The 17,258-nt window shown below is 46.6% G+C and overlaps 1 protein-coding gene across 5 annotated transcripts in view; it reads right to left on the bottom strand.

Moving 5' to 3' along the window:
* The window catches only part of DARS2 (aspartyl-tRNA synthetase 2, mitochondrial), a 149,686-nt gene that overhangs the window by 25,790 nt on the left and 106,638 nt on the right, over nt 1–17,258 (bottom strand). For all 5 annotated transcript variants that reach the window (XM_069231585.1, XM_069231587.1, XM_069231584.1 and 2 more), the window contains exon 17: nt 13,440–13,515. In XM_069231585.1, the coding sequence (XP_069087686.1) occupies nt 13,440–13,515 (76 nt within the window). The remainder of the gene's footprint in view (nt 1–13,439; nt 13,516–17,258) is intronic.

Raw genomic sequence — 17,258 nt, 5'->3', positions numbered from 1 at the left:
CACGCGCTCTTAGGTGGCGCCGCGATCCGGGCTCCGCTCAGACGTCCGGGCCGGGTCGCGCCCTCTGGCGCCTCCTGCCGCTCTGGGCCCTCAAAAGCATTCGACGTGCTTGCTACGCTTCTTCTTGTGTTCCGTATCCTTACGAGAGGGGTGCAGTGGGGGACACCTATTGCAGATTTGTTATTTATTTGGCGCTGGGTACAGGATCGATGAAGGATTTGGGTGGGCCGCGAGCGGAGCTCTTAGTTTAAGCAACCGCTCCAGCCGCCATCTTGGCCACGCCCCTCGCACTGCTTCTTCTGGTCTGCAGATCACTCTGATCTTGAGCTTCCCCATAGGAGCTCCCCATCCCAAATGTGAGGCATCTGTAGTGATGGTCATTGTTGGAGTTGACAATATGAAGGGTCTTCCTGTTGTTTTATTCGTCTTGTTCCATTCCACCATTTCCCCCTGCACTCTTTGTGTGACAACCACTAGATATTCCCAGCTCCCTGTAGCTTATGAACATTGGCTCTGGATCCATTCATGTATTGGTATCACGTGTGCCCTTGCATATGGTATAAGAAGTATGTAGGAAACCATCATTCCCAGCATCTTCCCTACAGTCCTCATTGTCAGAGACTGACCCTTCTAGTATTGGTGAGTTTCTTGTGTTATCAACAGTATTATCTTCTCACAAGGGTACACTTTCGCCTTTCGCTGTGTTGAGTCTCGCTCCTGGAAGAGCTTCTCTTCATGTGGTGTGAGGGACGATTTTTCCATGTTTATGGAAAACCCCAGTCTGTGGAGTGTAATCCTTAGTGTTTTTATGCTTTTGTGTAGTGAGTTCACCTTCAAAAGCCAGTCGTCTAGGTAAGGTTACACATGTATTCATTGCCTTCTCAGGTGTGCTGCAAATGATGCAAAGCATTTTGTAAACACTGTGGATACTGATTTTATACTGAATGACAATGCCCTGAATTGGCAGTGTAGTCTGTCTATGATGAAGTGCAAGAATCTTTTGTGCGTGTGGTTCATTAGGATGTATAGATATGCATCTTTAAGGCCTATGGTCACCAAATAGTCTTCCTGCTGCAGCTGCCGAATGACATCTTGCTGTGTTATTTTGAACTTCTAAGTCTTTATGAAGAAATGGAGGTCTAGTATAGGCCACAGAGACCCATCTAGTTTTGGTATCAGAAAGTATCCCGAGTAGTTTCCCTGGCTGATCTCCTTCCGGGGCACCCCGCTATGGCTTTTGTTTCTGCAACAATTTTCTCACCTCTTGTTGTAGGCCGGTCTTTTCTTGTGAATGGGTGTTTTATTTCTATCCTCGCCCTGGTGGGTGTTTGACCAATTCTATTCAATAGCCATGTTGGATGATGTTGTGTATCCACTAGTCGTGAAGTGACCTTCCTCCACTCCTAGAAGAAGGCTCCTATTCCCCCCAACTTCAGAGGTGATGGGTGTGTCTTGGTTTTTTAAGTCTCTTGCTCGCTGATGCAACCACCCCTCTCAGTGGCAGTGCTCTGCCTCAAGCCCTCCTGTGAAATGGTTGTCTCTGTGGTCCTTGGTACTGCCACTGTTGAGTCGGTGTCTGCATCTGGCTTGTACTTTGGAAGTTCTAGAGTGTAGAAGTAATTTGAGAGCCCCTATTTCCCACCTGTCTTCTAACAGGTGTACTTCCTTGACTTTGCTGACCCCTTCATTGCAAGGCGCCCATCGATTTTGAAAGGGGTGTTAATGATATTGGCCCGAATTTCACTTTGAATCCCAACAGCCGCAGCCAGGCATGCCTTCTTAGGGTTGTTCCTGCAATTCGTTGTCTGTTCACATTCCTGCAGCTTCTAGTGCATATTCTAAACAGATGTTGGACGAGGGATGTCGCACTCCTTTGATATTGCTCTGGAAGGTGTTTCATGAACTTTGCCTTGTCTTCGCAATGTTGGTAAGCATATCTGTTGAGCAAGGCATTAGAGTTAGTGATGTGCCATTAGGTTCCTGCTGTCCTTTTAAATTTCCTAATCACCATATCCATTCTCTTGCTCTCTTTATCTGGAGGCAGTCTGGAGGCCTCTGGCGGTGCTGCGATGATATAATCCATTGGCATGTTACCTCTATTATATGCAGAGTCATTTGAGGAGTGTTTGTACTTCTTTCCAGCCCTGGGTGTCACTGACCTGCAGGTTCCTTGATGGCCTCTCTTCCCTGGTTCAGTGTGCTCTGGAGCATGGGCAAATATTGACTCTTTCTCTTCGAAGGTGCAAATGTCTCTAGTAAAAAACCTGTTATAGACTTCTACTCCTCCAATTGTACACCATACTTGTCTACAGCCATCTTTATAAGTTGGTTGTACGTGTCTATATCCTCTGGAGGTGAAGGCCTCAACGGGTATGTGTCTATTCCCTTCCCTGGGGGACGGGCACTGAGGTCCTGCCATTGTGTGTCGAGGCATTCCAAACCTTCAGTATCTTGAAACAGGCCCTGGGACTCTGGGTCATTTTCCTCATAGAAGATCTCCTGATCCTCTTCTTCTTGTGGCTCTCGCGTCATTGGAAGCTCCAGTTCCTCTAAGTACTTGTCCTCTTGTGTGTCCTCTGTCTAAGCTTTCGACAGAATTGTGAAATATTGGAGAGATGCATTGAAATCTTTCTTCTTCTGGACGATCGCGGACATTTTGGCTTTGAGGCGCCTTTTTATTCCTGTCGATCTTGATTGAGTGCCCTTCAGTGTCAAGTGTGGGTGTCAATCTCTTTTTTTTTTAACTTGGAGGCCTCAGGTGCAGATGTTTCTGTTGTCCATTTTTTAGCTTTTTCTCAACTCCGGGCATACTTTGATGCTAGTGTCTTCTCAGATGTCCATCCACCTGCAGTGTCCTTGGTGTGGGACCCGAGGGGCTCTTTCGAATTCGGTTTGCCTTTGGTCGCTGATAACTTTGGTGCAATGCAGTTTTGGAGGTTTTCAAGATTCTGCTGATCAAGACTCTGCCTCTTTAAAGTTACCTTTGGCTGCTTATTTTTATATTTTGGTAGTGTCGCTGACCTCCTTTTCGATGCAGAGTCCTCTTCCTCGGATCCTTTTGCAACGTTATTCTCCTCCTCACTTGACAACGCAAGGTCTTAGCGACATAGTTTCCTTCTGTCCCTGCTTGGCATAGTGTGCTTGCCTTTGTTTCTCCCTTGCTCTTAAGGTCTTCGGTTTGAACTCCCTGCAGGCCTTGCAGTTGTCGGTGCTGTGGGCTTTTTATAGGCAAAGGTTGCGCACTAGATGATCATCCTTCTGGGCACCAGATAGTGGCAAAAAGGTGTGTTTGACATACTCGTTGGAACAGAGGGCCACATGCCAGTGCATTCTCCAGTCTTCCTTGACATGTGGTCTCGTAATTCCCTTAATTCTCCACGGGGCAAAAAACTGACTAGATTGATCTCCAGAACTTTGATGTTGTCTTCGAGAAACCCTTGGTATAACCCTCTTCTTTTGGTGCTTGGAAAGCTTTTAACAGTGCTTCTAGACTGAATGGTGGAAAAACTAATCTGAAGATGGGATCACACGTGGATACTTCCGGGGAGAGGCATCTGACGTTAAAAGAGACTGGACTAGGCACCAAAAAGGAAAGAGAAGGACAATTCTACAAGAGGAGACTTCCGGACCCAACCACTAGATGGCAGAATAATTCACAGTATGTGAATCCAGATAAGATTCTTGTTGCAAAAGCCGTGTTTCAGGATCAAGATCTAGATTTTCTGCCAAATTTGGTGTAAATCAATACAGCAGTTTGGACTGTAGGTGTGTCTAAAGATCCTACTGAAAAAGTAATGGGGAAAACGTGTTTTGGAACCCCCATCTTTTCCGGCCACCACTTGAAAGATCACCCTGAGACTTTTTGGAAAGTTTTGTGGAGAGTCGTCAATCGGCACCAAAGTTATTAGCAACACAAAAGGCATTTTCTATGGAAACATGATCCTAACTGTAATTACCCAGTGACAAACTCCTCTAGGAAATATATTTATATAGCTATATGGTGTTGTAAAGTCCGGCAGGGTATCGCAACACGTTGTAAAGGTCAATGCATTGTACTGCCCGTTGGGTAAAGGCATGTTAAGTAAAGCCCTACCTTGTAAAGACTGATATTGGATTGCATTTGCCAAAGAGGTGATGGGTTCTTAAAGTTTGGGAACGGGAGAGTGCTGGCCAATAGCACTGTGTGCTAATCTGGAAGTACTGAAATAGTAGTCTATAATTGGTATATGGCTGCTTTTGACTGTTAAAATGTATTTATTTCCTGTTTGCACAGCTAGATTGGAATGTTTTTCAGATGGACCAACACAAAATGATTTTGATGCACTGTATGTTTGGCTTCAGTCACTGCTGTTACGTTAGACCCCCACCCAATGAACTTAACATCAGCGCATTTACAGAACTGCATTCTACCTGCTCACATTAAACCCTAAAAAGCATTTCTAGTTTGTGCGGCCATTGTGGAAAGAGGTTCTTGTAGGAAAGTAGCCTCTTTCTTGGCATGGTTAACCCCATTTTCTGCCTGTTGTCAGTATGTTTGACTATGTCTACTGGGTTCCTGCTAACCAGGAACCCAGTACATTTGCTCTCTCCTCTAAATTGTACCTTTTTCTTCCCACAGTTGGCGTATTGGTCCCCCCCACCATGTAAGTCCCTAGTATATGGCACCTAGGTACCCAGGACATTGGGGTTCGAGGGGATAACTATAGGCAGCAGCAGTTATTCTGGCACCCATATGGAGCCCATGCAAAGGGTTCGGCAGGCCTGCCATTGCAGCATGTGTGAAACAGGTGCATACACCCGGTTTCACTACATGTCCCTACACCAGGTCACTATAAGTCTCCCCTATGGTAGGCCCTCTCAGCCCAGAGGGGAGGGTGCAGGTACCGGTGTGTGAGGGTATCCCTGCACTAGCAGAAGTGCCCCCACAAAACTCCAGATCCATTTTCCTGGACTTTGTGAGTGCGGGGATGCCATTTTACATGTGTACTGGACATTAGTCACTACCTATGTCCAGCTACATAATGGTAACTCCGAACGTGGGCATGTTTGATATCAAACATGTTGGGATCATACCCCAATACTGTTGCAAGTATTGGAAGTGTGATTCCATGCACTCTGGGGGGTCCTTAGAGGACCCCCAACATTGCTACCACCAGTCTTACAGGGTTTTCTGGGCATCCCAGCTGCTGCCACCCCTCAGACATGTTTCTGTCCTCCTGCTGCTTGATCTGATCAAGCCCAAGAAGGCAGAACAAAGGATTTCTTTTGGGAGAGGGAGGCAACACCCTCTCCCTTTGGAAATAGGTGTGACTGGCTTGGGAGGGGTTGCATCCCCAAACCACTGGTTTGCTTTGAAGGGCACATATGGTGCTCTCTGTGCATAATCCAGTCCACACCGGTTCAGGGACCCCCCCTCCCCCCCAAGTCCCTGACCTGGCACGAAACTGGACAATGGAAAGGGGAGTGACCACTCCCATGTCCATCACCACCCCAGGGGTGGTGCCCAGAGCTCCTCCAGAGGGTCCCTGGGTTCTGTCATCTTGTTTCCAAGGTTGGCAGGGAACTCCGGGAGCATCGGAGTGGCCAGGCAGGTGACGTCAGAACCCCCTCCTGATAGGTTCTTACCTGGTTAGGTGACCAGTCCCCCTTTCAGGGCTATTTAGGGTCTCTCACTCTTGGGCTGACCCCAGATTCGGCTTGCAGGGTTCCAGCAGGACTCCTCTGCAACCTCTGCTTTGGCTTCTGGCCACTGGAACCGCAACTGGGCCCTCCAGGAACCGACAAACGCTGCTACAATGAAGAAGACTATTCTGCAATTTTGTTTCTAGTCTCCTGCCAGCTTTGCAACATTTCCCCAGCCGTGCATCCTCAGAAGAGTGCAACTCTTCAGTCTGCACAAGAAGAAGAAGGAATCTCACTTGGAGTGAAGGATTCACTCCCCTGCAACCGCAGGCACCTACAACAAGCGACGACCGACCGCATGGTTCCCCTCTCCTACTGAGCTGCGTGGATCCTGTATCACAGGTGGTGGTCCGGAGTAGACCTCTTGGCCCTCTCTGGCAGCTGTCCAACTTTGGTGTAGGTAAGCCTTTGTCTTCCCACGCAGGACAGTACCCCTGTGTACAGCATCTCTTGCAGCTGCCAATGCAAGTTTACACGGGATCTTCAGGCAACGTGTAGCTCCAGCCCCCAGCACTCCATCCTGCAAAGCACAGCCTCCTGCGTGGTTCTCCTGCAGGGTGGGCTCCTTCTGCGACTCCGGTGTCCCCGTCCTGTGGGACTCCTGTGGGTGCTGCCTCTGCTCCTGTGGACTCTCTGTGATGCTGAGGGTCCCCTGTGACTCTCCCTCCTGGGTTGAGTCCTCCTGGGCCTTCCTGGTCCCCGGCAGATCCTCTTTTCCGCCAACCGCCAGTTTGCCTTTGCCAATGCTTGTTGGTGGAATTTCTGCACTGACACCAGTCTGCAATCTTCCTTCCAGCGAGGGACTCCATCAGGAACTCTTTACCGGCTCCAGGGCTGCAGTACCGACCTGTTCTTCATCACGTCTACCAACTCCTGCATCCACATCTGGGTGGGTAGTACCTCCTACTTCTGGACTCCACTGTGACTCTTGGACTTGGTCCCCTCTCTCCACAGGTCTTCTTTCTTCAGGAATCCACAGCTGGTTTTCTTGCAGTCTTCTCTGGGTGTCCTCCTTTTGGGTGGTTTGGGGAAAATCCAGTGTTTTACTCCTGCATTCCTGGTCGATGGGGGTACAGTGTTACTTACCTATGTGGTTTTCCAGTACTCCCAGCTCCCCTGTACACATTTTACTTACCTAGGTGGGTGTACCTTGTTCATATTCAATTTTTTTAAATATATGGTTTGGGCTCCCCCCTAGGGTCACTATTTGTTATTGCTATTTGCACTGTTTTCCAAATTTTCTGTGCCTGTTTCTGATTACTAGTGTATAGATTTAGTGTATTACTTACCTCCTAAGGGTGGGTTACCTGCCTAGTATTTTGTGGTAATTTGTTCCAAAAATAAAGTGCCTTTATTTTTGTACAACTGAGTGTTTTCTTTCATGTGTGTACGTTCTGTATGACTACAGTGGTATTGCATGAGCTTTGCATTTCTCCTAGATAAGCCTTGGCTGCTCATCCACAGCTACCTCTAAAGAGCTGGGCTTCTAGACACTGCCTACACTTCACGAAGAGGGGATACCTGGATCTGGTATAAGGTGTAAGTACCACAGGGACCCACCACACACAGGCCAGCTTCCTACAGTTCTACAACAGAGCATTGCAATAATAGTATAATAAGGTCAATCAATTATATGCATGGAGGTATAAAGGAGGTCAGATGCTGTGTACAAGCGTATTAACTGCTTATGTTACTGGTCTAAGATGAGGTCAGACTTCATTCTCTCAAGAAACAAATGGAAAATAGTGTTTTTTGTGTTTTTTTTTAAATAAGGTGGCTATTAATTCACTTTATGCCTGGCACAGAGGTGCTTTGCTATACGAGAGGAAAACTATTGGAAGCTTTCATTCACAAAATTAAGTATTCGGCAGGAAGTAGCTGGATCCATCACATACCCATGCATTGTCTGGTGCAATGGATGAACAGTGAAGCATCCATTGGTGTGGTGGTAGCGTATTCATCCCCTTCACGTAAATGTCTGCTTCTAAATCTTAGATTGGTGTCTACTGCATCCTCAGCACGAGAGAGGACAGAATCCACCACTGATAGCCACCCTATATGTACTAATGTCAGGGGCTCAAATCTCCTGCTGACACCTCCTCAGCACTGCAGCTCTTTGATGGATCCAGTCCCTACCCTAGGCCTCCATTGCAGAACAGCGCTTGTGTGCAATTATAGCTGCAACTTTTCTCGGAGGCTTCTGAGGAGACACCTCTCCTGCAGCCCAGCCTCAGGGACGGGGGCCCTCGAGGTGCAATGCCCACTTATCACAGCATTTTCACCCTGGAGAGCCATCTCAACTGTACAGATACCCTAAGTACCACCAGCTTCAGCTTCCACCACTCACAAACATTGCAGGTCGTTGACCATAGCCATCCCCCATGAAGTGTCACTGCTGTTCCTGCTTGGATGACGCCCCTCCAGCAATCTACTTATTGGGCCAGTACATACGCTGGCGATAGCAAATAAGAGCTGCTCTTCACGGCAATGATGCTGAAACTGGGGTAAGTATTGAGCATATGAGGGGAGTCTTCTGTTGAGGCTGTACCTGAAACGTGAAGGAAGCTTGCTCTAAAGCTGAAAGTACTGTACCTGTCCTGTTTGATGGATGTGTATGCTGCTGTTGCATCTGCTGTACCCGTTATGTGTGTGAGAGGAACACTTGCATGGCTGGTGGCATGCAGTACCTTACCTGACGCTTGAACTGATGATGCCTATGCTCTAGCTCTTCTATGAACAAGGGAAGACTACACTGCTGGGTCTCATGTTACCTGATCTGCTTGTGAGTAAGGGAAGCTTGCACTGCGTGTGTCCATGTACTACTCGTGCAAGGGTCGCTTCTTCTGCGGATTCCTGTGTTTTATCTGCTTTGTGTGTGCAGGCGAAGCTAGCACTGAAGAGAAAACATTTTCACTAGATAAAAGTCAAAATGGTTGGCACTGCAAAAGCTTGCTTTGCTGCTTTTGTTTTGGAATGCAGGTTTCAGATGAGTTCAATTTCACTGTGGAGTGTTTGGAAACCTTCAAATATCCAGTAAGATTTGAAGAGCACCAGCACCAACCCATGATTTGAATACTGAATTACTGAGCATCCATTAGCAGAGCAAATATACCTTGAGAGGGGCACAATACATTATGGTATAGGCCTCGACTGGCATGAGGGAAACCAGATCTCAGGTTTGACTTTTTACAGCCAACCATGAAGAACGATATTTGAGGCTGAAACGTGAACATTGCATATGAAAACAATTAGACTGACAGAATAATAGTGACGATCAGCTCTTCTGTTGTATGGTGATATCAATTACATTTTAACTATTTAGAGACTGATGGCTAATACAAGCCCAACATGCTGACAGTGACCATGTCACTGATTCACCTAAGTGGTAGGGGTAGCGGAAGTGACATCACATAACACCATCTGACCCAATGGCATCAGATGAAGTGACATCACAACATAATCTTTGACAGTGAATCCTCTAAAGAAGTGATGTCACATGACTAACTCATGACACTGCTGAAGGTATGAGCCTCTTAAGGGCACATCTGTCTAATAGCACAAAAGTAACTAACACAGATAAATAATGTATGTACCATATATATATTATAAATAAATAGTGTGCATCTCATGGTATGATAGTAACGCTACACATTTTTTTTTATTCTATGAAAATGTATGCATTTGTTGGAAGAAAAGAATATAGTGCTACAAAAACACAGGACACCAGAAAGTCAAATTATCTGTGCCATAAACTATCACAATTTAATGGTTTGCCTAATGTATACCCCAAGTATAAAATGTACTGGTAAATTAAAGTAAGACGAACAAAAAGATATAAAAAAACAATAATGCTTTTGTCCTCATGTATTACTTCAATTAGACCACATTCCGAAAGTGAACTATTCTAATGACTTGCAAGTATGTATGTATGTTTGAGGTACTTTCATTGCGTAAACCTACCCAAAAGGCAGTGGAGCACTGTAAGGAAACAGGCATTAGTTGTGTGGCCTGCACAAGTAATGGGTCCAAATTTCCCTTCCACTGGAAACCAAACAGCCCACTGTAGTGGTCGACTCTCTCAGGGTAGCAGAGCAGAGCAGTCTAAGACTTACTCAAGGGAGGTGGTGTGGGCTAGTCATCACTATTCGCTGGCACACAATAATAACACTCAATAAATGGTTGTTCAGTCTGTGCCTTTTCTTTTGAAAAAAGAAAAGTACATTTATTACACACACTCTACTTAATACTATGAATTCATTTACAAATCTACATCAGACTGCTGAACATACCTTTTGATGATAGTGCCTAATCACCTCTGAACCCTTAAAGGGGTTAAGACCAACATACACATCAGGTAAGTACACTAACTTGATCAAAGATTCAAGCTCAACAAACCAAGTCAAAACATCATCATTGTACGAGAAAAAGCAATAATAAAAAATAACCATGTTTAAATGCACTCATTAAAGTTAATAATAAAGCATTGACCTTTTCTTCAGAAATCGCTGTCAGCATTATTCTTTTAATAAAGCATTTTAAAATGGCAAATAACTAGTGTATCTGTGTGTTTTTTATGTACATTTAACTGGTAATAATGCATTAATAAAAAAAGGGCCCATAGGGCTTCACATTTGGTTCACAAAGCATTTAACCATAAACTTCTACCCTAGAGGGCACTGCACAACATGTACACTCTTTTTGGAAACCTTTAGATCACACTGACTGTGACCATAAACTTTGTCTCTAGAGGGCACTGCACTCTCGGCTGAAGAACACATGCTGCAGTCTAGGGAATGCTTGAAACTTGAAAGAAAGTCCTGGGTAGTCATCTCTTCATGGACCCGTAAACCTAGGATCAGTATTTAAAAAAAATGTCTTTGGGCTTTTTTTGTGGGGGTGGGAGACGGGGGGGGGGGTGAGCTGCAACACTCCTTCGATTCCCTAAAACTCGTTTTAAATGACTGGCGGTTGTCCTGCTGTCCTAGGGCCACCTCAAGCAGCAGAAAAGGTCTTGGCCAATTTCAGCCCTACAGGGCATTATGGACCGCTCCTCTGGGAGCACATGAATATCATTAAGCCAGCTCCAGAAGCTTTCTTTATTGAAGCTGTGCAGCATGCAGTTTTACATTTTTCCCTTTTTTCTCAGAGGGTGCTCAGTCCCAACCGAGCACCCTTGTGTGCTTACTTTGTAGGGGGACAGCCCTAAACCCCCCCAGCTGGCTTCCAAAACAAACGGCACTTCCGCAGCGGCCATGCTTTCCTTAGACACGGGCATGGAAAGTGGGGGAGGGTACCGCCACTGGAGGCGGAGGACCTCCTCCTTAGTATCAGTGGCTGGGGATGGCGTCCATGGACCCCCTTTTTGGCATAAACAACGGGGTTGATGGGGTCCATGGGCTAGCAGAGGGTCTGGGAAGGGGGCGCCACGCACACCCCTCCTCAGAAATTTTGTAAGTGTTGGCACCCAGGGAGATGTGGACACCGGCGGGGGAGTGGGAGGGGGAGAACGAATGACCCTGGGTATGAAAATAAACAAAAAAAAGGTCAAGGAATAATCCTTGCACCGACTCCTGGCCCACCCCAGGGGGTTTGAGCAGTCGGGCAGCAGAGCTCCATGATTGCTGAGGGGAGGGGAGGGAGGAGGGGGGGGGGAAGAGGGGGTTAAAGGTCAAATCCTTCCCTTGCAGATATCTCCAGCTCAATTGAGACGTTTTACTACATCGTGTGATCATTTTGCTCCTGGTGGTGAACCCTAGCCAACTGGAGCACTTTCCTCATGCCTCCTGCCCTCTAAGGTGGCAGAATTTCCAGGGGACTGGTTCCACTGGCTCCTTGCGTCAGCCTTTGTCTCCTGTTTCTTCTGAGCCTCTCTCCTCTGTGGTGCAGAAGCCCAGTCTTTACACCCACTAGTCCTCAGTGGGTGTAAGGGGACCAGCTTTCCTGGTCCTGGGGAAAGCCCCACCAGTCCTGGGGTTAACTGAAGTTAGAGTCCTTAGTTCAGTTGGCATCACTGGGTTCTTCCTTTCAACTATCCATGACTGCTGCCTCCAGCCTCAGTGTCCAACAGAAAAACACAACCAAGAGCGAATTCCCCACCCCTCCCTTATGAAAGACCTTTTATGTGGGGGCGGTAGGTTCCAGAAGTGAGGCACCTCTGACCTACCCTGGGGTGCATCATTACTTCTCCCCCACTGTCTCAACCTTCCTGCACAGCCTGCGTGGACATTTCAAAATGGAGTCACCCAGGATTCACTTGTCACATCCGCCCTGGGGGCCTTAGCTATACTCCTTTCTGACATCACTGTCAGGGACTTTCCCACAAGATTTTCAAAGAGAGCCTCCTCCTTTGTTGGCTCCAGAGGTCTGGGCACCGTCCTTTGTTCAGTGGGCTTGGGCTAGCTCATCCCTGGCACAGTGTGACAGTTGACTGATTGATGCAGATCCTTTACCCCCACCCCTTTCCTCCTCAGGAGCGGAGTCAAGTGCTGTTAATTGCTCCCTTTTTGTGGGGGAGGCCTTGTTCCTGCCGCTGGAGAGAAATGTAATTAATTTAGCACAGCAGGGTGACAAAAGGCCTTGGTTCTGATCCTGAGCTGAGTCAGAGAACCTTGACATTCCTGGATGACCCATATATTGCACAGGTATCTTTTAAAACTTGTGGAATTGATTTTGCACACGAATTACGCAACAATTCGATATGTCACTGGTCTCCGTAGGCCAAAGGGAAGAAAAGCTGCACTCCAAATCAGCCCTTCCCATAGGTGTATGATGGAGTTTCACTGGAGACAAGACAACAAACCACACTGACTTTCCCTATGAGTGTACAGTGACATTATGAGACCTACCCCAGGTCAATATCCAATCCTGCAGAGTTCCCTCTGTGCCAGGCTACCTGTGCGCAGTTACCATGTATGCACCACAGGAGTCTCCCACCTGCAGCTCTCACATGAGTGCACATAAGTGCACACACATTCATGCGTAACAAGCCAAGTGCCCCTTACCCTTGGTGCATCGCAGTGGGCTCATCTTAAAAAGGTGGACACTGGTGGTAAACATGCGCAGTTTACTTTTCATGAGTTTACCATGGGTGAGTCATCAGTTGTGTTGTTCACCCACAGTAAAAAAGGTTGCATACCAGATGGTCGAAAAGCAAAAAATCAGGGCGGATTTGATGGGCAGAACCCATCTCCTTAGAAGCACGGTACAGGGTCAAAGGCAAGCATAAAGTCAGTAGGTGATAATAGAGGTAGCTGAGTTGTGGACTGTTAATGCATTGCAATGTACAGTTCTTAAATTACTCCTTAGCACTGTTAATTTATTTTGATCTTCAATACTTGTAAGGCATAATCACTTTATTGAAACTCATCATTTTTTTTCAATGTTATAAAATCTGCAATGTCTTGTTTACAAAATATGTATTTTTTTCATTTCATTTTTTCATTTCATTCACAAGAGTGTACATTGCACTGCTGAATATATCAGTTTAATGCCCCAAGTCACAATGAGAGCTGCAGAAAGTTAACAGAGCACAGCAGGGCACCATTCACCTTCCGTTCTTGGCATTGCCTTTGCCACTACTGAAGCCAGGGGTCACAAAAGCAGAGACAAAGAACACAAGGGGCAAGCAGGGGTTGCAGCTGTGAACCTTGGTGCCCCCTAAATTACGTCTATGGCAGTGATGCCACGGTGATTTGGTGACTGGAATGAACTGGAGAATTTCCATAGCCTGTAGAAAACAGGCAACTGACGTCACCTACCTAACGCAATTCCTCCATGTGGGGGTGCTCCAGATTCCAATGCTTCCAGCAGGTGAGTGAGCAAGGAAACGTCTTCCTGAGGGACAAGAAACACCCATATAAAAAGACATTAATAACTTGACTCATGATTTGAGACCAGAGTGAGGTAATTCAGCTGCAAAGCAGAGAATGTCAGTCACTCTGAAAATTCTTAGGTTAACCACATATGCTACTTACAACAATTGCATTAAATCTTACCTCTGCTAACGTTTCACCATAAAAATGCATAGGTTCTCTTGGCGATCTCCTTGTGGTGAACTACTACATTGTGAACTACACCGCACTCTCATAAGCAGATCTCATCAAATGTAAAACATTCTAAAACGAGGGCACCCAAATCATATGCTGCATGAGATGCCATGACTACTTCATGCCCTGCTGGAGGCTTCCATTTAAAGAAATATTTCAGTTGAGAGCACAGGGTGTTCCCACTGATGCAGCGAGGTACATCTTTTCAAAATCATCAAGTTTTATTAGCCTTCCAGAACCCTATGATCATCCAGCCACAACTTTCACACCTTCCGGCTTTATAGAAAGAAATATGTTACATACCCTGTAAGCGTCTGTTCGTGGCATGCAGTGCTGTAGATTCACATGCTATGCATACTCCTGCCATCTAATACTGGGTACGGAGTTGTGAAAGTTGTTTTTCTGCAAAGAAGTCTTACGAGTCACACAATCGAATGACTCCTCCTCTTGTTGATTATACGCATGAGCATCGACTCCATTGTTGGATTGTTTACTCTCTGCTGTCAGGTTTGGACATGTGTGCCTTCACTTAGTGCTTCAACTATGCTTCCATTTTTCCATCCTTATCTATATCCGACAGTATTATTGTTCACGCATTCTACATCTGCACCTCCTTAAAACCTTTGCCAGTTTAACCTCGTCCGACCAAGAGCCCTTCGGGGCACCCCCCTTCTGGGCCAACCTTTGACGTTATTACCAGCCCCTCTGAACATATGTTGCTGGTAATGGAACAAAAGCCTTTTATGTTCTGCCTGCCTTGTCACACGAAATACCTGCACACAGACCAACACTTGGTGTGCAATTTGTATCTCTCCCTGGGCCACAAAGAAGCAGACTGCAACATGTGTAATTTGTTTTGGTCGAAGAAGATACTTGGGCTGCACTGCAACCCCTGCCCACCCTTCCAACCAAGCCCACCAAAAACAATTTGGCTTCAGCTGCACAGTCAGAGGTCCACCACTGCTTCCCACCACAGTTGGATCTGGAAAACTACTTTGGATACCCTGCCCTTAGGCCGGGCACCGAAAGGACATACCAAGTCCAAGCCTTCAGCAGTGCACTCTTTGGACAGGGGACACTCTTCGGCGCCGACTCGACCTTTGGTGCCAGCCCAGGAGTCGACTCCCTTCACCTCAACGAAGCCTCACACTTCAAAGCCAAAATTCTCGGTTCTGAAACCCTCAGAGCCGAAAGTGACTAAGCGTTCATCAGCTTCCACTTCACTCATTAAACCGAATTTTGAAAATCTGGACATTTGACAACGAAAAATTCAAACCCAAGCAGGGACTGGCCATTTACTTGCTACGCCCTCATCTCCTCGATCACTTAAGAGGAAATTGACTTTTGAGGAGGCACTGGTACCCCTTCCCCCTAGGAAGAAAACCATGGACAAGGGCATCAGCCCTGCCTTTCTTCCAGTTCCTTCCACATGTCCCCCTCCACCACCTCCATCAGCACATCATTCTCCTCAACCATTATCTCTACCACAAGACCCCCTAGATATATCACCTCAGAGGGTGTGTTGGGGGTGAGGGGCTACAAGGGGATCACGACCCATGGGACATGTATGACACAGATCCCAATACAGGAAATTACACTGATCTCTACCCAGCTCGCCCTTCCACGCCTGAGGACGCAACCTATTACCAGGAGGTCACTGGGAGAGCAGCAGCTTTCCACAGTGAATAACTACACAGGGAACCACTAGAACAAGACTTCCTTTTTGACACTTTAGCTACCACAGACAGGGACACGCAGTATCAGCCCATTCTGAAGGGTATGATGTGTCAGCTGATGGCGTATTTATAGGCCAGAGTGGATATAAAATATAAGCCAGACCATCTGCCCCTATTTTCATTCAGGCCCAAGTACCACCGGACTCCATAGTTACCAGTACTGCACACAAGAGGGATAACTCTCAGGCGACTGGTGATACTCCGCCCCCAGAGAAAGAAAGGAAGTGGATAGACACCAGTCATTGGGATATCACCAACTCCCAGGCTCTACTAGCGCGAACAACAATGCTCACTGGTCAAAATGGAGGAGCTACTCCAGTACCTTCCAGAAGAGCATAGGAAAAGGGGTCAACAAATTGTCATAGAGAGGCAAACCATTACTAACACCTCTATTTGCAGCGTCCTCGATGCAGCAGATACTGCACCACAGGGAATTAACACTAGTGTTTTCCTAAGGCGACACACTCGGCTAAGGTGTTCTGGCCTTAAATAAGGGGCCCAACAGGCTGTTTTTAATATGCTTTTCGACAAAGCATTCCTTTGGTCCGCAGATAGACTCCACCTTAGAAAAGTTCAAGAAGGACACCGGCACATTTAAAGTAATGGGAGCATTGCAAACACCAAGTCCCAGGGGGACTTTGTCACCCAACCTACCATGGGGCCTACAAGTCTACCTCTACAGAGGCTTCCACCTCACAACAAAAGCAGACGCAAAGTTCCTACACCAAAGTTTTCTACCATGGCTCGTTCAGGGGCAACAACAAGGTTACAGGTAAGGGTGACTCCCATCGCAGAGCAACACCCTCCATCAAACAGTCACTACCCTATTCTTCCCAGACCACACAACACCTGTTGGGGGCAGACAGCAATTTTTTCACGCAACATGGCATTCTATCACCACAGACAAATGGGTATTAGCCATTACCTAACATGGCTATTGTCTGAAGCTCATTACCACACTCCCAACATTCTACCTTGCGTTCACAGGTTAATGCAGGAACATCAAACACTACTCAAGCAGGAAGTTGAAGCCCTTCTCCTCAAAGTGGCCATAGAACCTGTACCTGTTCAACATCAGGGCTCAGGTGTATATCCCTATACTTCCTAATTCCCAAAAAGGACGGGTCCTTAAGGCCAATTTGTGATCTCAGGCTTCTAAACAAATACATCCTATTGGAACACTTCCATATGGCCCCCTACAGGATGTCATTCCCCTTCTTCAACAGAGTGACTGTATGGAAAAACACTAGACCCAAAAGACGCCTACTTCAACATACCAATACACCCAAGCTCATTACAAATACTTAAGAATTGTCATTTCGGGCAAGCACTATCAGTTCAAATTTCTTCCATTCAGGGTGACCACCACACCTTGAGTGTTAACCAAATGCCTAGCAGTGGTTACAGCTCATCTGCGCCAGCACACATAATCAGTGTGAACAACACACTCAGATGACAACAGATCTACTCCACATCCCAGGGATTACTATTAACATCCCCAAATCTCACCTATAAACTCTACAGGTTCAACCATATTTAGGTGCACTCCTAAACACACAGTTAGGATTAGCCTATCCCAAACCCGCTCAAATTCAAAACTTTCAAACAACATTGCCTCAAGTTGAGACAAACCAGAAACTCACAGCGAGGACGAGTATGCATCTGCCAGGAATAATTGCTTCATGCACTGCCATAGTTCCCAGCGCAAAGTCACATATGCATCCATTACAGGAATGTCTAGCTCGTTAGTGGTCCCAATCACAAGGTCAGTTCACAGATCTAGTGTCGACAGATC

Source organism: Pleurodeles waltl, chromosome 4_2 (assembly GCF_031143425.1).
Source record: "Pleurodeles waltl isolate 20211129_DDA chromosome 4_2, aPleWal1.hap1.20221129, whole genome shotgun sequence".
Classification (NCBI taxonomy): domain Eukaryota; kingdom Metazoa; phylum Chordata; class Amphibia; order Caudata; family Salamandridae; genus Pleurodeles; species Pleurodeles waltl.
Note: the sequence above shows the minus strand (reverse complement) of the source record. Positions and strands in the feature narration are given on the sequence as shown.